The sequence below is a fragment of the Monodelphis domestica genome, chromosome 4 (genome assembly GCF_027887165.1).
Source record: "Monodelphis domestica isolate mMonDom1 chromosome 4, mMonDom1.pri, whole genome shotgun sequence".
Classification (NCBI taxonomy): Eukaryota; Metazoa; Chordata; class Mammalia; order Didelphimorphia; family Didelphidae; genus Monodelphis; species Monodelphis domestica.
The window spans coordinates 93,815,896-93,837,686 of NC_077230.1; the positions used below are offsets into that span (position 1 = coordinate 93,815,896).

A 21,791-nucleotide genomic window follows, 5' to 3' on the forward strand; every position below is an offset into this window, starting at 1 on the left:
GAGAGAGGATCTCAGTGTCTGGATACTTTATCTTGCCAGATGATCTTCAGAATTTTTCTAAGACAATTCAAATTGAAGCAAGTTCAGTTTTCTGGCATAGTGCTCGTAGACTGTTTTATGGATATACCATAGTGAAATTATATGTATACAAATAATTGAAATTCAAAAGAAATGAGAGTGATATTTGCAAAAAGGTAATGCGCTATGAAAAATTTGAAGAGGGAGAAAGATCACGTAATGCCGAGAGTTGAAAAGAGGGAGGTGGAGAGAGAGGAGAGGATCCATTGTGGAGGAAGTAACACTTAAGTTCTACTCTGAAGGGAGAGATTTTCAATGTGATTAGTCTTTCCTTCAGTTTGATCATTTGCTTTTTAAAGTACCATTTTAAGGTTTTTTCTTTGCTATTTTTATCTCTCCTGAGACATCTCCCCCTCCCCATTTAATTTTGGGCTTAGAACTTGATGTCTGGTTACTCTGTAAATAAGGTATTCATGTATGTAGTACCTTGAATATTAAGGTTCTATAGAAAGCAGCTAATTTTTGTTAAGAGATTTAGTGCTGGAGGAGACATTAAAGGTCATTTATTTGACCTTTTTCTAAAACCCTTTCTTTCTGTTAGTAACAACTTTTTAAGACAGAAGGGCAAGAGCCAGGCAAGTGATGTTAAGGCAGGCAGTATCTGAGTCCACATTTGAACCCTGGTCTTTCCTGACTCAACCTTTTTATTTTACAGATGAGGCCTCTGAGGTCCAGAGAAAAGTTCTATGACCTGGCCAAGGTCACATGATTGACTGATCAATGTCCAAACCAGGATAAGAGCCTTTGACTTTTAATTCTAATTTTCTTTTTCATCATACCATTTTAAACAGATTGTTAAAAAGGGATTTAACTATGATTGTATTAAGTGATTATTTTTTAATTAGCGTATATCCATAGTATTCAAATTGTACTTCTAGAGCTTTATTTAACACTAGTGATTTATTGTAAATTCAACACAACAGTATAATTTCCACTAGTTTGAACTGACTGGTTCTTGTTACCACTATTTTTTTTTCACTGCTATTGTATATTTAACTATCCCCAGCCTCCTCCACTAAACAATCAGGAAATTGTTTGTGTTTGAGTCTTGTCACTGTTGAACAATGAGCTTATTAGAAGAGTACAGTGTGTTTTGGGCAGGCTTTTTTGTTTCACCCACTTGTTTTTCACTGAAAATGGCTAAAAATGAAAGGATTTGAAATGGAGGCAATACTTTGCTGTCATTTTAAGTTTTAAAAAACTTACTCAAAGGATCTTGTGACAATTAAGTAAAGGGAAATTTAAGAGCCATGCTCCATGCTGTATGGTTTATTTGTTGCATATATATATATATATATATATATATATATATATATATATATATATATATCTCAGATGCAAGATTTATACAAGGGATATCCTAAAGATTTTGCATATTTATCAACCCCATAATATCATTTGAGACTGTCAGTAGAAGTCACATAAAAGGTTTATAGACTACATTGATAGAGTGACAAACCAGAAGACTAAGGTCATCTAAGGTGCTAGAGGAAAAAAATATGTGAAAGATTCTTCAATCTTAAGGTTGAAAACTTAAAAAAAAATTATTTACATGTGATATACTTTGTACAGTATCATATATTGCTTTTTATTTGTTAACCTTTACTTCCCATCTTAGAATCAAAACTTTGTGGTTCTAAAGCAGAAGAGTAGTAAGGGCTAGACAATGGGAGTTAAGTGACTTAAGCAGGAAATGTGTCTGAGGCCAGATTTGAACCCAGACTTCCCATCTCTAAGCCAGATTATCAATCCAGTGAGCCATCCAGTTGCTCTTTTTTTTTTTAAACACTTATCTTTTAATTCATTAGCTCAACTGCTTCTGTCTCCCTTGCTGATGTATCATCCAGTTCAAGGTTGATTCTCTTCCCCATTTCCTTTTGCTCTCTCCTCCATCTCCTTCATTTCCTTCTGTTTTACTAACCCTACAAACTTATTAGTATTTTATATATTATTATATAGCTATGGACACATGATTTGCCTGATAGCATTTAAACTCAAAGGGGTAGGGCATATGTGATTTTTTTTGTCTTTGTTTCAGCCTTGAATGTACATAGTAGGTGCTTTATAAATTTTACTGGAGAACTAGAGTATCAAGTAAAAGAAAAGTCATATTTATTAAGTTTATAATGAAAATTTAAAGAAAAATTGGGAAAAAGAAAAAAATAATTGTTACAAATTTTAGAATGAAATTGGACATGTTATAAGATTGTAGAAAAGGTAATGTGGTATAGAGGAACCAGTCCAAGAGTCTGGAAGAGTTGGGTAGCATTCATTTTTGTTACTTTGTTGCTTATGTGACCCTGAGCAAAGCATTTAACTTCAGAGTGCCCAAAGCAACTCTTTAAGACTTAAATTGTAAAATGGTTGCATTGGTACAAGATGTTTATAAGGACAGGCTCAGAATGAGCTAGTGTCATCAAATAAAATTATGATAGATAGCACTTATATAGTACTTTAATATTTGCAAAGTAATTTACAAATATTAGCTCTTTTTATCCTCACAGCAACCCTGGGAGGTAGACATTATTATTAACCTAATTTTACAAATGAAACTAAGATTAAAGGTTAAGTGATGTCCTCGGTTACACAGCTAATAAGTGTCTTGATGGAGGACTCATACTCAAGTGTTCTAGATTATAGTTTCAACATTTTATCACCTGTCTCTAAAACACCTAAACATTCTTAGAAATCCTTTAAAAAATTTGTTTAGAAGTTCCATTCAGTTCTTCCTTCCCCTTTGACCTTATATTTCCTTAAATACCAGTCTGTTTCCCAGTTTTCTAATTGTTATTTTTGTTTTCTAATATTCCTATCCTCCTTCTTACAAACACACACATAAATACACACCACAAACACACATAGACATGATAGAATTTTGTAAACTTGCTATGATCACTATGTCTGGAGTGTATTCTTTCTATGCCTCTACCTTCAAAGCTCACTTCAACCTTTATGAGACCTTTCCCAGTACCCTCCAATTTCTAGTGCTTCCCTGTACGCTAATCATCTTGTGTTTGTTTTGTTTATATTGTTATATGCTTATATGTGCATGTCTTCTTGAATAGAATATTTTTACTTTCTTCTTTTTAAACTCTTACCTTCTGTCTTAGAAAAGCAGAAAAGGCTAGGCAGTGGAGGTTAAGTGACTTGCCCAGGGTCACACAGCTAGGAACTATCTGAATTTAGATTGGAACCCAGGACCTTCTGGTTTTTTTGTTTGTTTGTTTGTTTTAGTCTTCTAACACCTAACACAGTGCCTGGCATATAGTTGGCATCTAAATGCTAAATGTTTATTGGTTAGTTGAGTGTGTCTGGGAAAGTGCCATAAGAATTCCAAATAGTTGATTTATGACTGAGCTTTGAGAAAAACTCATTGCTAAGTTTGTGACTGTCTTTTGATTTTTGATGTTTTCATGTGTCAAAGAAAAGGAATGCTACAGAACCAGTTTCCATTAACATTAATCTCTTAAGACCTTGAAAGTTGTTTTTTTTTTTAATGCTGATGCTTATTTTAAGAAAAGTATTTCCTGAGATGGGCAATAAGTTTGCTGAAGGGTCTTGAGCTTTTGCTGTATAAAGATTATTTAATTTTTAATAATATCTAACATTTACATAGTGGTTTGTTTTTTTTAAAAACCCATACCTTCCATCTTGGAATCAATACTGTGTATTGGTTCCAAGTCAGAAGAGGGTAAGGGCTAGGCAATAGGGGTTTAGTGACTTGCCCAGGGTCACACAGCTGGGAAGTGTCTGAGGCCAGATTTGAACCTAGGACTGCCTGTCTCTAGGCCTCGCTCTCAATACACTGAGCTACCCAGCTGCCCCCTACATAGTGTTTTTTTTTTTAAATTAATTTATTTAGTCAATTTAGAACATTATGCCTTGTTTACAATAATCACATTATTTCCCTCCCTCCCCTCCACCACTATTACTTGTGTCTTTGATCAGAACCTATTTCCATATTGTTGGTGTTTGCATTAGGATGTTCAGTCTACCTCCCCAGCCATATCCCCTCGACCCATGTATTCAAGCAGTTGTTTTTCTTCTGTGTTTCTACTCCCACAGTTTTTCCTCTGAATGTGGATAGTGGTTTTTCTCATAGATTCCTCCAAGTTGTTCAGGATCACTGCATTGCCACTAATGGAGAAGTCCATTACATTCAATTGTACCACAGTGTATCAGTCTCTGTGTACAGTGTCCTCTTGGTTCTGCTCTTCTCACTCTGCATCACTTCCTGGAGGTTGTTCCAGTTCCCATGTAATTCCTCCACTTTATTATTCCTTTGAGCACAATAGTATTCCATCACCAACAGATGCCACAATTTGTTCAGCCATTCTCCAATTGAAGGGCATCCCCTCATTTTCCAATTTTTGGCCACCCCAAAGAGCGGGGCTATAAATATTTTTGTACAGGTCTTTTTCCTTATGATCTCTTTGGGGTACACACCCAGCAGTGCTACGGCTAGATCAAAGGGCATACAGTTTTTTAGCTCCCTTTGGGCATAGTTCCAAATGGCCCTCCAGAATGGTTGGATCAATTCACAACTCCATCAGCAATGCATTAATGTCCCAACTTTGCCACATCCTCTCCAACATTCATTACTTTTCTTTGCTGTCATGTTAGCCAATCTGCTAGGTGTGAGGTGATACCTCAGACTTGTTTTGATTTGCATTTCTCTGATTATAAGAGATTTAGAACACTTTTTCATGTGCTTATTAATCGTTTTGATTTCCTTAACTGAAAATTGCCTATTATGTCCTTTGCCCATTTTTCAATTGGAGAATGGCTTGATTTTTTTTTTGTACAATTGGTTTAGTTCTTTATCAATTTGAGTAATTAGACCTTTGTCAGAGGTTTTTGTTATGAAGATTGTTTCCCAATTTGTTGCTTCCCTTCTAATTTTGGATGCATTAGTTTTGAAGTCTTTCCTTTCCCAAAGATCTGACATATACTATTCTGTGTTCACCTAATTTGCTTATAGTTTCTTTCTTTATATTCAGGTCATTCATCCATTCTGAGTTTATCTTACTGTAGGGTGTGAGATGTTGATCCAAACCTAATCTCTCCCATGCTGCTTTCCAATTTTCTCATCAGCTTTTATCAAATAGTGGGTTTTGGTCCCAAAAGCTGGAATCTTTGGGTTTATCATACACTGTGTTGCTGAGGTCATTTACCCCGAGTCTATTCGACTTATCCTCCTTTCTTATCATCCTCTCTTAGCCAGTACCAAATTGTTTTGATGACTATTGCTTTATAGTATGGTTTGAGATCTGGGACTGCAAGGCCACCTTCCTTCGCATTTTTTTTTTCATGATTTCCCTGGATAGCCTTGATCTTTTGTTCTTCCAAATGAACTTTGTTATGGTTTTTTCTAATTCAGTAAAAATTTTTTTGGTAGTTCAATGGGTAGGCACTAAATAAATTAATTTGGGTAAGATGGTCATTTTTATTATGTTAGCTCATCCCACCCATGAGCAGTTAATGTTTTTCCAATTGTTTAGATCTAGTTTTAATTGTGTGGAGAGTGTTTTGTAGTTGTGTTCATATAGTTCCTGTGTTTGTCTCAGCAGATAGATTCCTAAGTATTTTATATTGTCTAGGGTGATTTTAAATGGGTTTTCTCTTTCTAATTCTTGCTGCTGAGATGTATTAGAGATATATAGAAATGCTGATGACTTATGTGGATTTATTTTGTATCCTGCCACTTTGCTAGAGTTGTTGATTATTTCGACTAGCTTTTTTGGTCGATTCTCTAGAATTCTTTAAGTAGACCATCATATCATCCGCAAAGAGTGATAGCTTGGTCTCCTCATTGCCAATTTTAATACCTTCAATTTCTTTTTCTTCTCTAATTGCTACTGCTAGTGTTTCTAGTACAATGTTAAATAATAGAGGTGATAATGGGCATCCTTATTTCACTCCTGATCTTATTGGCAAGGCTTCTAGTTTATCCTACATAGTGTTTTAAGCTTTGCAAAGTGCTTTACAAATATTATTTCATCTGATCCTTATAGTAAACCTTTAACATAAGTGCTATTATTTGTCTCTATTTTATAGATTAGGGATCTGAGGCTTAATTGAGGTTAAGTGACTGGTCCTGGGATTCACAGTGACAAGTGTCTGAGGTGTCTGAGTAGTATCTGATGTAGGATTTGAACTTAGGTCTTCCCTACTCATATTTTGCACTCTTATCTACTGTGCCTTCTGTAATTCAGTTGTTTCAGTTATGTCTGACTCTTTCTGACCCTATTTGTGGTTTTCTCAGCAAAGTAACTGTAGTGTTTTTCCAATTTCTTCTTCAGCTCATTTTATAGATGAGAAAACTGAGACAAAAAAAGAAAAAAATTGGGGAAGTGGGACAGAGAGCGGAGAGTGAGGAACAAAATAATTGTCTTTAACGGATATTACTTAGAAGTATTAGACTTGTCCTTCTTATCCTGCTTGACCTCCTAGAAGGCAGAATTGTAAGCAATGGTTTGGAATTACATAGTTAAGCCTAATGTAAAAAACAACAACAACTTTTCCCCCAATAATTTGAGCTATCTAAAAGCACAATGGCTTGAGTTCCTCCTCAGTAGAGATCTTCAGACATAGGTTGGTGATGTGTCTAGTGATTTGACAAATGGATTTTTCCCTCCAGATATGGGTTAGACTGGATGCTTTCTAATACTCTTTCAAGCTCTTGAGATTTTCTGTGGAAAATGTATTTCTAACAAATTGATAGCTTTTCCTTAATAAGAAATTCTATTTCTTACTAGAAAGAAATCTGTTTATTTCCCAAAGTTTTTCTTCCTGACAGTATTTGTGCATTTTTGTTCTGTTTCAGGTTTTTGTATAATCATTCTGAATCATGTCTGATAACGGAGAACTGGAAGACAAGCCACCAGCGCCTCCTGTTCGAATGAGCAGTACCATTTTTAGCACTGGAGGCAAAGACCCTTTGTCTGCCAACCATAGTTTGAAACCTTTGCCATCTGTTCCAGAGGAAAGAAAGCCTAGGCATAAAATCATCTCCATATTTTCAGGCACTGAGAAAGGTAAGATTCTGAGATGAAGGGGTTATTGTAGGTATTAGTGTCTTATTATCTAGTATATTTGAGACCCATTGACCCTCATTTTGCTTTATTTTATGGTAAGAATAAAAAAGATACAAAGTAAGTTATACTCATATATGAGGCCCATGTATGTTTATTTCTAACGGTTTGTCCTATGAAGAAATAGAAACAACCTTAAGCTTAAGTGGCTCCTATTACTTTACTTAGTAATATCATATAGTGTACAATAGTGTTATATCCCTGGTTTGGTCTTCCAGTACTAGGAACTAGGACAATAATTGATAGGCATGCCACTTGACAAGTTAAAGAGAACTGTTAAAAATCTACTGATAGTGATCCTCATGAAAATTCAGGAGATTGTAAAGGTTAGTTCAAACTGTAAAGTGTGTCTTAGGTGCTCAGTATTTGGAAAATTGGAAGTTACAGATTAGAGAAAGGACTGTAGACCAAACAGAAGCATAGAACAGACTGAAGCATGCACAGTATCCTTTCCTTTTCATTCTTTCACTTATTTGTTCTTTGCTTTTTGCTTTTGGCAAAAACATTTCTCATTTTGGATTGTCACAGAATAAATTTATGTTTAGAATATATTTAAAAGAAGAAAAAGGTAGGAATTGGCTTCCCCATTAGAGTACAAAATTGAATTTACACCAGATTAGAGCAAGGACAGAGGAAGACACTAGATCATGGGCCTGGATAGGCATAAATGGATGAGGTGGGAAGAAAAAGAGTAGGAAATGGAAGCAGCACATAGGTTTAGGTAAGCACTTAGTCTGTATACTTGAAGACATATTGCGAACTTTAGATTACTCCACCCTACTTAGTCTAACAAAAGCAGGAATATCTACACCCATACTTAAGTATTAAGTATTTAGGAGGATGGCCTATGACAGACATGTGCTAGCAAATGACAAATCAGAAACAACTGACAGACCCCCAGGCTGTCCTGAGTCAAGCTTAAGCTACCATTGGTACATGTAAGATGCAGGAAAGTGATGTAAAAACCATCTATCTATTTCGTGTCACTTCCTCTCTCCAGCCTCTTTTGCGGCGGAGAGGTGGCTGGTGGAGCCTGCTGAGCTTTTCGGCATCTTGGGTGGTGGCTGCTATTGTCCGGGTTTAGCAGTGAGTTTTCCTTAATACCATACTGGAGGAAGCTGAGTAGCCTAGTTCAGGTGAGGCATCTTTACTGAGCTCTATCGGAGTTTAGGCTGATTCTTTCTCCTTTACCTTCCAAACACTATCCTCTTAGAAAGCCACTAATCTTCATAGACCTCATGGCAGAGGACTTTTAACTTCCCCTGGCACAGACCAGGTGGGAGAAATCCTACACCCTTTCCCTCTCCTTAATTCCTTCCCTCTATATTAATTAAACCACCATAAATTTCCAAACTGACTTGGGTGTTTTATTTGAGATATTCCCTGGTGACCAAAATTAATTTAGACTAAGTCACAACCCTAAAATTATCCTTATAGTTGGGAGGTGTAAAACTCAGTTACCACCTGCTTTCAAGGACCATATTATCCTAGACAATAGTTCTAAGTTGGCACACTTTGTTAGCCATTCAATGAAGCATGACTGCATGATTTAGAGATGTGTATATCTGGGAGGCAAGTAGAAGTCTTCTTCACTTCACTTCAGACTGATGTGAGTGACACTGGACACTTTCTTTCCACTTCTCTTCCCCTTACCCATTTGGTCTTGGATGGGAAGGAGGAAAAAGAATGGAACTTCTTGAAATTCTTTAGTGAAGGCCTTATTTTCCTTGGCATAATCAGGGATATATAAGAAGTATAAAATAAATAAAGAATAGGGCAATAAATGTGTATTGCATATGTAATGCTTGCAGAAAGCTGTTAAGTATAAAAATGTCCACTTAAAGACTATGGTTTCTTTAGGGACTCATATACATAATGAAATAGTTAATTAACATTATAAGACCACATATGGATTAAATGTTAAATGTTAGTGATAGCAACATTAGGAGCTAAAAGAATTCAGTGGGTTAACTACAATATTTGAATCAGACTATTTTGGTAAACTACTCTTTAATTATGAATGCTTTCTCTCACTTTTTGTCATAACTGAAATAAATACACACCATATATACCACACCCAGGATAGAGAAAGGAATAAATACATACCATATCTCACAGAAATGTCATCTTTTTTGATATTCTTGATTAGTAGAACATGAGAAAGGATTGGATCTCATGTTCTACAGTGCTTTTTCAAGGTTATTGGTTTCTCAACCCCTTTGCTCTTCTCATTATTTAAAGTATTTGACATTCTACTATATTATACTCTAAATCTTTGCTGCTTTATTTTATTGCCCCCTTTATCTTCTTCAGTTATTTATCACTGCCTTGCATATTTTCTTTTGATCCCCTTTTTTTGTTGATGAATCACCTGACTTAACCTTACAATTATTTCCCTACTTTAATCCCATTTCAACTAAATTTAGTTCAGTTCACCATCCATTTATTTAGAACTGACCACACGTAGTGAACTTTGTTAGATGTTGGAAATACAAAGAATAAAGCAAGATGATGCAAGAGGAGAGGTACAATTTAAAATTTGGTAGCTCATAGGAGAATACCAAGCCAAGGTGCTTGACAGAATGGAGAAAAGGAGAATTATATTTCCTCCATATTCCTTTCAATGCAAGTCTTTATTAGTCATTATTAATGTTTGGAAAGCACCATGGTAAGTGTTTGGGAGACAAAAAAAAAAGGTAAAAGAATCCCTGCTCTCAAGGCACTTCTGTACTATTGGAAAATATAATAGATAATAGGATCAGGAAATACAAAATAACTTGAATAGGATGTTGGAGAACCCTAACAAGTAATGAGACATTGGTGAGAGAAATAAATTGTAAATGTGATAACCTTTGAAAGACTTTTAAAAACTGACGAATGCAGTGATAAATTATAAATCTGAAAAAATGAAGATAAAAGCATACTATTCACTTCTGACCAAGATTCACTTCTGCAGAAAGCGACAACTAAAATGGAGATTTATGTTGCCATTCTCTGTAGAAATGTATTAAAAGATTTGGGGGGTGTTGTTCTTTTTTTAAAATTTGCTTAATGGGGTGAGGTTAATGGGAGAAAGAGGTGAATAGAAAATACTTGTTACTTGGAAAAAAAGAATGAGGGAAATATGAGCATGTTTATATACAGTGAGCAAGGAGCTGATGAAAAATAAGAGAGTGAAACTTAAAGAGAAGAGAGAGGGGAGATCACCTTAAGAAGAAAGCTCCCAAAGGAGATAGAAAGGAATTAGGATTAAGGATGCAAGCAGAAGGTTAAAGGTGTAGAGAATTGGCAATAAGGAACTCCCTCCAAATCTTTTTCTTCATTTTCTCAATAAGGCAATAAAGCATGAAGCAAGTTATTTTCTGCCGAAAGGGAGTTAAGATTTATAAGGATAATAGCAGTAATTTTTAGATCGTATAAATTTGGGTTAGTCAGATCAGGGAGGATTAGCATAGCTTGTGAAACACAGGAAAAGCGGTTCCTTGCAGAATCTGGTAGTTTACTTAGGTGGATTTAGAATCCCTTAGAATTAGAAATCTTTTATTTATCCTAATATATTTCAAAAAATATTTTATGTTTATAATAAGAGTCTCTTTAGCGTCCTTGCGCCTGGCCGTGAAGGGAAGTTCACATTTGAGCTTTAATTCATCACTGAGGATACTTTTGATTATCTCTATCAAAAGTATCCAGTTTGAACCTGATTGGTGAGTTGAACAAATTTTGAACAATTTTGAACCTATATTGGAACAGTTTTTCTATATAAATATTTTATTTTTATAACTTGCCAAATTTATTTTTACAACACAGAAATGGATACATTGTGGCACAATCGATTGTAATAGACTTTTCCACTAGCAGCAATGCAATGTCCCGGGACAACCCAGAAGAACTTAGGAGAAAGAATGCTATCCACGTCCAGAGAAAGAATTGTGGGAGCAGAAACACAAAAGAAAAACATGATCGATCATGTGGTTCAGTAGGGATATGATTAGGATTTTGATGTTAAAAGATCGCTGTATTACAAATATGAATAACATGGAAATCGGTTTTGAACAATGATACATGTATAAAACCCAGTGAAACTGCTTGTCAGCTTCAGGAGTGGGGAAGAAAGAGCAGGGAGTGGGGCAGAATTATGAATCATATAACCATGGAAAAATTCTAAATTAAAAAAGACAATAAAAAAGAATAAAGGCTATGTACATTATAACACTTAAATATTTTTTGACTAAATGACTGTCATCATTTCTTGGGAGTGAATTGGGCGTTGTCTGAATGTCAGGATGGTTAGAAACCTGATATTTGTCTTTGCATCAGTCATAGTTGCATCTTATCATCACATATTACCATTTCACCTCTAAGACACTGAACTTTGTGCTAACCCTGTCACATCACCACTACCTTACCTGTTAGCCTATCCACGTCTCCACAGTTATTAAAACTGCTGCTTTTCCATGTCTTTTGTGATCATTGGTCTTTTAATTGTTTATCCATTTACCTACACTGAGTTCCTTAAGCAGTCCTGACTGTAAGCAGAAAAGTGGTTAATTATAAAAAAAAGTTTGGACTGGATTATTTAAGAATAGGGTTGTCAGGAATTTAATTGATTCCAAAGAGATTTATTTATAATTTATTTACAAAATATAGAAGGAGTGAAGTGAGAAAATCAGAGAGGATAGGGTAATATATCTAGCCTAAGCACCAAGTAATTTACTCCCTGCCCTGGCCTCAACCTGGAAAGAGAGAGTTACTCCTTAGCCAGAGAGGCCTGTAAAGCCAAGGACCTGGGGGAGTCTCTCTCAAGAGGCTGATCTTTCTTTAGGCTAGTCTCTTCAGAAAATCCAGGAAAAGAGTCAGCTTTTTCACTCATCACGTGTCAGTCCAAAGGGAGTGAAGGATAGTCTCACCAGGAACAAGGTCTCAGGTCCAGTCAGCAGATGCTTCAGCAGCCTCCAACTCAAACTCAGACCTCCAGAAGAAGCCAAAATACAAGTTGAACTTCCCTTAGGAAGTTGTAACTCCCTTTTAAAGACACTTTCTTTTGTGTCACTTCCTATGCCTTCCCCTAATTTTATGTCTATCAATCACACTTAGGACTGCCCAGGGGGCAGTCAGTTTGATTCTGATTTGGCACCCGTTATTACACACGTGGATCACAGACCTCCCCCTACTCAATGATAAAGTGGGATATTTACACTTTCGGTGATTAAATCTAAAAATGGGCAGGGGAGTTAATTTTCACAATCAGAGGAGGGTTAAGTTCATTTTCACAATCAGGGGAGAGTTAAATTTAATCTTCACATGACTTCTTGGTAAATGACATTGAAAAATTAGAATATGTCCGGAGGAGGGCTACCAGGATGGTGTGAAGGCTATTAGAGCCATATCACATAATAATTAGTTGAAGGGAGACATTTAATTTGCAGAAGATCAAGCAAGAGCACAATAATTGTATGGATGTATCTGAAGGGCTCGTGTGTGGAAAAGGGAAAAGACTAATATGGGTAGGTGGGCAGAACTAATGGGTGGAAACTTTAGGTTGTCATAGTGGGAGCTCACTATGAGGAATAACTTACCTAACTCTGAGGAACTTAACAGTTGGAGCTATCCAAAAGTGAAAAGGAATACTAAAATAGTGATTAGATAGTAACTGGAGTTGTTCAAGCAAATATTTAATTGACCACTCTTTTAGGATATCTAAAAGGAAATTCCATATTAGAGGGGAAGCAGAACAATATTTCCAAGATACTTTCAAATCTTACATCCTAGAGGTATTATGGTATAATGGTTTAAGGTCACTGGGCTCAAAGTCACATCTAAATTCTAGTTCCAACTTTGCTATTCATGGGCAAAGTATTATGTGCCCATAGATGGCAGTTTAATTTTTCCAGGAACCTACTGTGCAATTTGGGTTCTCAATAAAAGCTGAATGAATAAGTAAATGAACATTTCTGATCTGTGGTATTTCTCTTCTGGAAGCATCTAGATAGGTGATGCATTCATTAGATAAAAATGTTGGAGCTGGAATCAGAGAGAACTGGTTTCAAATTTGAACTATGGCATTTGGGGGCTATCTGACCCTGGAGAAGTCACTTCACTTCTGTCTGCTCAGTTTCTTTCAGTGTAAAATGAGACTAATAATAGAACCCCACTTCCTAGGCTTGTTGTGAAAAAGGAAAGAAGAAATGAAGGAAGAATGCCTACTATGTGCCAGGCTTTGTGCTCAGCACTTTACAAATATTATGTTTTCCTCACAATAATCTTGGGAGGTAGTTGTTACTATTAAACACCTTTTATAGTTGAGGAAACTGAATTTGAAAGATAAGTGACTTGCCTAAGGTCGAGTCTTACATTAATTAATAAGTGTCTGAGCCTGGATTTGAATGCAGCTGTTTCTTTTGAATGAAAGTTTTTAGCTCCATCAGTATCCATGCCTAGATATTTTGTAAAGCCCTCTGTAAACCTTAAAGTGTTATATTAGTGCTAGCTATTATTATCATTAATTTATCTTATTTTTATTTTCAAATGGACAGCTTTTTATATATTACATGAAATTATGAAATGGCAACCTTTAATTTTAGAGGTCAAGGGATTTCATACATACATTATTTATTAAAAAGAAATTTGAAGAGAAGACTTCCGGGTAAACACAGTGGCAATCTAGACATGAATTGCTTCCTCTCCCCCGAACTGAACGAAATAGACTACCTCAAAAGACCACAGAAATCATCTTTAGAAGATTGGAGGGACTCACTAGCAGCCCACAGCAACGACGGTACATGGGTTTTGAACATTTCCACACTATAAGAGGGAGAGAAAGCTCGCTGCCAAGCATGAGCTGAGCTGAGCTGCCCTCCTCTACCCCGGAGTAGGGACCAGTGCACTCACTGGAGACAGCGAGTGAGTGAGGAACATCTCTGCAGTGAGTGGGGAGCACTCCAGGGTCCTTGGGATCTAAAGAGGATTCCCAGAGAACTACCGCTCAGAGCAGTTTCACTGGAGAGCGCGCAGACCGTGGGGGCTTCTGCAAACTGCAAACGCCGTGGTGGCTCTAGAAATTGCCTGAGGCAAAATCTCCTCTGCTCCTTGTTGTAGGGGGGAGGGGCACGCCAGGGTCCCTGGGAACTGATAAGGACTACCAGGGATCTATCCCGTGGAGTAGTTTTACAGGGGAAGCCTGCCAGCGTGGGAGAGAAGAGACCACTGACTGCATGGGTGGTGCACTAACAAACTTTGGAGGCTGGGAAGAATCAGCCTGAGGCAAAAACATCAAAATCTGCCCATTTCACTCAGATTTCTGACTGAAAAGGAAAGGGAAAACCACCAAAGGGATGTCTCAGAGTGCCCAAGATCAACCCTCCAAGAAGAAAGGGAAAACCCAGGCTACAGACAAAAAAAGAGGATGAAATGCTAACAAAATTAAAACACGCCCCCCCAAAATGGAAACTATCCACAAGCTCAGGAAGAACTCAAAATGGAGCTTATCCAAAAGATGGAAACCTTCTGGCAAGAAAAATGGGAACAAATTCAAAAAGAGGTCTTTAGCCTGATAGACAAAATCTCACAATTGGAGAAAGAGTTGGAAGCCTCTAACAGAAGGGAAGACCAAACTGAAAAGCAAAACCAGTTCTTAAAGACCAGAATTAAGCAACTGGAAGACAGTAATCTTGCAAAACAGGAAGATTTGATAAAGCAATGTCAAAAAATTAATGCAATAGAAGAAAACATAATATCTCCCTGAAAAGGTGACAGACCAGGAAAACAGAGGAAGGAGAGACAACTTGAGAATTATTGGTCTACCTGAAAAACCAGAGATTAACAAAAACTTCGTTGCCATACTACAAGAAATCATCAAAGAGAATTGCCCTGACATTCTCAAACAAGAGGACAAAATAGAAATCTAAAGAGTTCATAGAACACCCTCTATACTAAACCCCCAAAAGACAACCCCCAGGAATGTAATCGCCAAATTCAAGAGCTTCCAAACTAAGGAGAAAATATTACAAGAAGCTAGGAAGAGAAACTTCAGATACAGAGGCTTGTCAATAAGGATCACACATGACCTAGCAGCGAACAAGCTAAGAGACCATAAAGCCTGGAACACAATATACAGAAAAGCAAGAGAACTGGGTCTTCAACCAAGAATCAGCTACCCATCAAAACTGACTATATACTTCCAGGGGGAAGTATGGGCATTTGACAAAATAGAAGATTTCCAAATATTCATAAAGAAAAGACCAGAACTCAGTGGAAAGTTTGACATCCAAACACAAAGAGCAAGAGAAACATGAAAAGGTAAATATGAAAGAAAGGGAAAAGGAGAAAAGTGTTTTAGTTTTTCTTTTATTCAAACTCTCTTCTATAAGGGCCACAATTAGATCAAATTATATATACTAACATATGGGGGAAATGTTATGTGCAACTTTCAAAAATTGTATGCATTAATAGAGTAATCAGAAGAGTCACTCATAGGGAAAGATTGGGGCATTAACATGATTTGGAGTGGAGGGAGGAAAAAATAAAGAAAAAGGAAAGCGGGAATCAAGGTACTAAGATATACTTGAAAAAACAGAAATACATTAAATAGAACAATCTTTGTCACACAAAGATATACATGGGAAGGGGAGGAGAAGAATTCTTTTATAAGAAGGAGAAGAAAAGAGCCAATTGGCAATACTAATACCTTACTCTCAGTGAAACCAACTCTGAGAGGGAAGAGCATCTAGATCCATTGGGATCTTAATTCTATCTTACCCAACAGGATAAGGGAGAAGGGAAAACCAAGGGAGGTGGGGGGGGGGAACTGTTATGGTGGAAATTTTCACCTTTAGGATTGATGTAATATTGAACAATGGCCGCCAAGGAATTTACTTATGAAATTCCTAAAATGACTCAAGTCAGAATGGAGTTTATGGAGGTTTAATCACACTGGGAGTAGGGAAAGGAGAGGGAGAGAAGGAGAGAAGAGAAAAGAGAAAGGGGCTACTCAACCTCTGACCAAGGCAGAGGGAGTTTTAGGCCCAAAGGGCCAAGGTGGAAAGAATCAGTCCTTAACTCACGTGAGTGATCTGAAGGAAAGCTGTCTGCGGGCGTCCTCTCTCCCCAAGCTCCTAACACCAACTTGCCTCTCGCTCTCTCCCCAGGAAGTGAGCGAATTCCAGAGGCTGTTCCCTACCTCACTTCCTGTGTCTCACAAGTGCCAATGGTTGGCTCTAGCTTGGCTTAGGACAGCCCAGGTGGGCAGTTAGTTATTTCTGATTTGTCATTGACTAGCACATGCCCGTTTAGTGTGGGTGTGCACAATTTTTGGGTGCTATACCAAGATGGAGACTTTTAAAATTCACAATCCCCCCTGATGATGATTGGGGGACTAGTCTCCCCAATTGATCACTAAACATAAGCATACTGCACCCCAAAAATTTCTAACTGTAAGTGTAAACAAAAATTTTTTACTCACTAAGAGGAGAATTATAATAGTTGTAAATATGGGGAAATAGAGGAGAGAGAAAGACAGCAAACCAATGTTTTGCTGGGCGCATTGACAAAAGTCAATTAGGGGGCAGTCCCCTTTGGCATAATAGTGTTTATTCAAAAAATGTTCAATCAACCACACCCCAAGGTTCATTCTGGATCTTCCTGTAGTGAAAAGGTTTAGATATCCTTCTGCAAACAGTTCATTCTCTGGATTCAGTTAGTTAGCAAGCTTCTTCTCTGAAGATTTATCTCGAACAAAATTTAAATCTTGGATTTGATGAAATACAATCCCCCCTGAAGAAAGTGTTGAAAAAACACTGAGTCCAGCTGAGGATTCAAATTTTAGTTGTGGAAGTGTGTGAGTTAATCCAAAAGAAAAACAAAACAAAATGAAAAGAAAATAAAAAAATCAAAAGAAGAAAAAGGGAAAAAATTAAGGGAAAAATATAGACCCTTTATATATGCATATATTTATATTAAAGAAGAATTCAAAATCAGTGTCAAAAATCAAAAAATCTATGTATACAAAATTTGAGAAAGCAAGAAAAAAACTTTTTTTCTTTTTTTTTTCCCACAGGACCCTGTATTAGGGTCCAGTTAAGTAATTTCTAATCCCACAAGTCTGTAGGACAGAATGCAGCATATTTTACTTCCCCATTTGCAGCCAAGGCTACAGGAAGTTGCCATACTATAGGAGAGAAAAAAGAGGACCAGATTTTTATTTTATATCTAGGGAAGTGTCATTCCCTCGTCTGATTTTACCTTCGTTCTCAGGGATGGATGGAGCCAGGATGGTAGCCAACCTCAGGTACTTGTCTGTAGGTATTTTCACGAAGAGTGTGGATACAGGGAAGGCCTACATCTTAAACGTCTGTCAAGTGTCGCAACCCCGAGTCTCACACTAAGTTCAAGTCCTTAGTATTGGCTTAGAAATGCATTAATCCTACCTGGATTGGTCTTTTGATTTTTAGACCTGTGAGCTCTTTTGGCATTATCCAGGTTATCTCTGTGCTCCTTTTTTGATCCCTTTCCTAGAATCAGACACAAACATTAATCATAGTCCCACAACAATTATCAATAAATGGCAGGTTCCCATAGTCTAAAGCTGTTTGGGTGCGTATTAGTAATAACAGCAAGTATATATATTTAAACTAATATTGTAGAATAAAATTAATATTGATCATATGTACCTTAAGTACATAGAAATGAGAAAAAGGGAAAAAATAAAATAATGTTAAAAAAATAATAATAAAATAAGTAAAAGAGAAAAAAGGACAAAAGAAAAAAATTTAAATTTAGGAATTCAATGTGTCAAAAGCAGAATAAAACAGTTCCACTTGTCAATGGGTAGTTATCTCCAATGCATGTATAGGATACAGTCAATCAGTCTCAACAGAAGATGCTCTCTTTACATGAGAACAGTGAATCCAAGAGTCCTTTTCTCCAACCTTTATAGATGTTGGAGTAGTTAACAATATTTGGAATGGTCCTTCCCAGGAAGGCTGGGTTGCTCCTGTACGCTGGAAGTTCTTTATATACATGCTGTCTCCTGGGTTCAGGTCGTGAAGTGAGAAGTCTAGTGGTCCGGCTTGTACTGCAGCTCCGGATTCATGTAGCTCACGCAGTTTGTGCTGTAATTCCTGTATATAGGAAGCAATAGTAGTATCTCCCCCTAATAGCGATGTATAAGCCGGGGAGAAAGGCTTAGCCTGTATAGGCGGATGTCCAAAAAGCATCTCAAATGGTGAAATGTGTAGGTCTCCTCTAGGCCTGCTTCTAAGATAAAATAGGGCCAAAGGGAGAATTTCAGGCCATTTTAAATGGGTCTCAGTGCATAATTTTCCAATCATAGTTTTAAGTTCTTTGTTCATCCTTTCAACTTGGCCTGAACTCTGGGGATGATATGGAACATGGAATTTGGGAGTTATCCCCAAGCAAGAATATATCTGGTTTAGAACAGAATCAGTAAAATGACTCCCCCTATCAGAATCAATACGTGCTGGTAGGCCAAAGCGAGGAATAATTTCTTTTAAAAGCACCTTAGCAACAAAAGCTGTTGTGGCTCGGGCTGTAGGAAATGCTTCCGGCCATCTGGTCAGTTGGTCTACTATGACCAAACAAAATTTATATTGTCTAGCCTTTGGCATCGTTATAAAATCTATCTGCAGGTGCTCAAAAGGTGTGTAAGCCAGAGGACGCCCACCAAAGGCTTTGCCACGAAAGGCATGTTGGTTATATGCCTGGCAGGTAGGGCAGGCTGAACACACTTTAGAGGCTATGGTAGTTATACCAGGGGCTATCCATACTCTCTTAACAGAGTCCACGATGCCCTGGGTACCAAAGTGGCCATTATTATGAACAGATTGGCAAATTTGGTGATAGAAACTTCTAGGGAGCAAGGGTTTTCCTTCAGATGACACCCAGACTTCATTGATCTGTTTTGCTTTGAATTTCTGTTTCCATTTTTCCACTTCCTTCTCATCATAGGAAAGTGATAAATTTGAGTCATCAGTAGTTGTTAATGTTAGAAGTAATTCAGGCCCTTCTATGGCTGCTAGCTTTGCAGCAGCATCTGCTCGGTCATTTCCCCTAGAGACAGGGTCGGTGTCACCTGTATGGGCTGAGCAATGAACTACAGCTAGGGCTTCAGGCAGCTGAAGAGCAGAAAGGACTTCATTAATAATTTCAGCATTAGCTCTGGATTTTCCAGCTGAGGTTAAAAATCCTCTCTGGAGCCATAGCATCCCGACTGAGTGACAAATGCCAAAAGCATATCTAGAATCCGTATAAATTGTTGCCTTTTTACCCTTGGCAATTATACAGGCATGTTTCAGAGCTATGAGCTCAGCTCCTTGAGCGCTAATGTTAGAAGGTAGTGAAGCTGACCACTCAGTGGCAAATTCTGATACTACGGCAGCTCCACTCTAGCGTATGCCATCCCTCATGAAAGAAGAACCATCAGTAAATAAGATCAGGTCTGAGTTTTTTAAGGGAGTGTCCAAGAGATCATCTCGAGGCTTTTCTGCCATGGACACTAGTGTTTCACAACTGTGTAATGGTTCTCCTGAAGTTGGTAAGTCTGGAAGCAAGGTGGCAGGATTAAGGATTGAACAGCATTTCAGAGTAATATTTTCATTATTTAGCAAGGTTATTTCATACCTTGTAATTCGCTGATCAGAAAATGCCTGTGTTCTCTGTCTTAGCAATAATGCTTCTACCTCATGTGGACACATAATTGTCAATGGGCATCCTAATACTAGATCAACGGTTTTTGTCACTAGTAAAGCAGTAGCAGCTACTCCTCTAAGGCATGGTGGTGCTCCTGAAACTATTGGGTCCAGCTGGGCTGAATAATAAGCAACTGGACGCTGAGAAGGCCCCAGAGTCTGAGTTAAAATGCCTGAGGCTACTCCTCTTCGCTCATGTACATACAAAGTAAATGGCTTGTTGTAATTTGGGATGCCTAGAGCAGGGGCAGATAGGATAGCCTTTTTTAGCTCTGATAGAGCTGACAGGTGTTCAGGCTCTAATTTGAGGGGTTCAGGGACTGCATCCCTTGTTAGTGATATAAGAGGTTTAGTAATTTCCCCATAGCAAGGAATCCATTGTCTGCAAAACCCTGTTGCTCCCAGAATTGCTCTTAACTGTTTTTTATTGGTAGGAGCACTCAATTTTTGAATATTCTCAATTCGCTTGGGAGAAATAGAGCGGGCACCAGCTGTCAGAATGAACCCCAAATATTCTACTTTGGGGAGACACCACTGAACTTTATCCTTCGAGATCTTATGACCTCTTTTGTGCAATTCCAAAAGAAGGTGTTTACTATCTTCCTGACATGCTTCTGCATCCACGGAAGCCAAGAGTAGGTCATCTACATATTTTATTAATTTGCTGTTTTTAAATTTTATATTATCTGTATCTTGTCCCAAAATTTGTGCAAATAAGGTCGGACTTTCTACATAACCCTGGGGCAGACGACTCCAGGAATATTGTATGCCATTCCAGGTGAAAGCCAAAATATGCCTCGAGTTCTCATGTATGGGTATAGAAAAGAAGGCTGAGCACAAGTCTACTACTATAAAGTATGTAGCTGTGCTAGGAATAGAAGAAATAATAGTATTGATATTGGGAACTATGGAGTGTCTCTTTATAACGTGATTGTTCACAGCCCTCAAATCCTGTACGAATCTATAGAGGTGTTTGCCATCGGGCCCCCTTTTTGGTTTTTTAATGGGGAGGATGGGCGTGTTGTATTCAGATTTACAAGGGAAAATTATTCCTTGGTCAATTAAAGAATTTATTATTGGGGTAATGCCTTCCATTGCCTCCTTGGAAAGAGGATACTGAGGGATGCAAGGAGGTGGGCTGGATTTAGTTTTTATTTGCATGGGAGCAGCTGATTTAAGTAAGCCTACGTCAGTAGAAGATGTGGCCCAAAGAGACTCTGGTATATCTGTAGGTATTTCAAAGGTGGGAGGCTCCTTTGCCGCCTGGCTCTCTGAGAGAAATACAGGGAGTAAATTTAAGATTTCCTCGGGCACTTCTAAAGAGAGGGAGCCATCTGGGGCGCACATTATTGTGGCTTGTAATTTGCATAGTAAATCTCTCCCCAGCAAATTTGTGGGGGATCCAGGCATTAAAAGAAAAGAATGCTCAACAGTTAGGGGTCCCACGCGTACCATGCGAGGAGAAAGTTTTGGGACCTTTAACGGTTTTCCTGAAACACCTACTACATTTAAAGAGCCAATAGAATCACATTTCTCATCTGGTTTGCTTACTAGAACTGACCTAAATGCTCCGGTGTCTAAAAGACAGTCATAGTATGAATTTCCTACCTTTAAAGTGACATGAGGTTCCTTACTGTTCAGGGGGGAATATATAGGGATTATTGGCATTAAAATATCAGGGTCTGGAAAATCAAAGGTCTCATTCTTTGATTCCAAGGCCCTCACCCCCCCCTTCACACCTTCATAAAGATGCTTGGGCAGTTTTTTGGGACCCTCCACACTGTTGGGGGTGTTCACCCTGAGTGTAGCGTGGTCGAGCTCCATTTCTTATATATTGTTGTTGGGCATTTTTTGGGATAGTATCATTTTCTGTATTTTGAGCACTGTCATTTTGATTGGCATTGTGATTCCTATAGTT

General features: G+C 37.7%; 1 protein-coding gene and 1 long non-coding RNA gene across 3 annotated transcripts in view; both read left to right on the forward strand.

Moving 5' to 3' along the window:
* The window catches only part of PAK2 (p21 (RAC1) activated kinase 2), a 147,515-nt gene that overhangs the window by 44,941 nt on the left and 80,783 nt on the right, over nt 1-21,791 (forward strand). For both annotated transcript variants that reach the window (XM_001364316.4, XM_056793617.1), the window contains exon 2: nt 6,905-7,115. In XM_001364316.4, the coding sequence (XP_001364353.1) occupies nt 6,929-7,115 (187 nt within the window). In that variant the 5' untranslated portion in view covers nt 6,905-6,928. The remainder of the gene's footprint in view (nt 1-6,904; nt 7,116-21,791) is intronic.
* Nucleotides 7,122-16,144, forward strand: LOC130453663 (uncharacterized). Its single transcript, XR_008911137.1, has 2 exons — nt 7,122-10,876; nt 10,980-16,144. It is a non-coding gene; the product is annotated as an uncharacterized LOC130453663 (long non-coding RNA).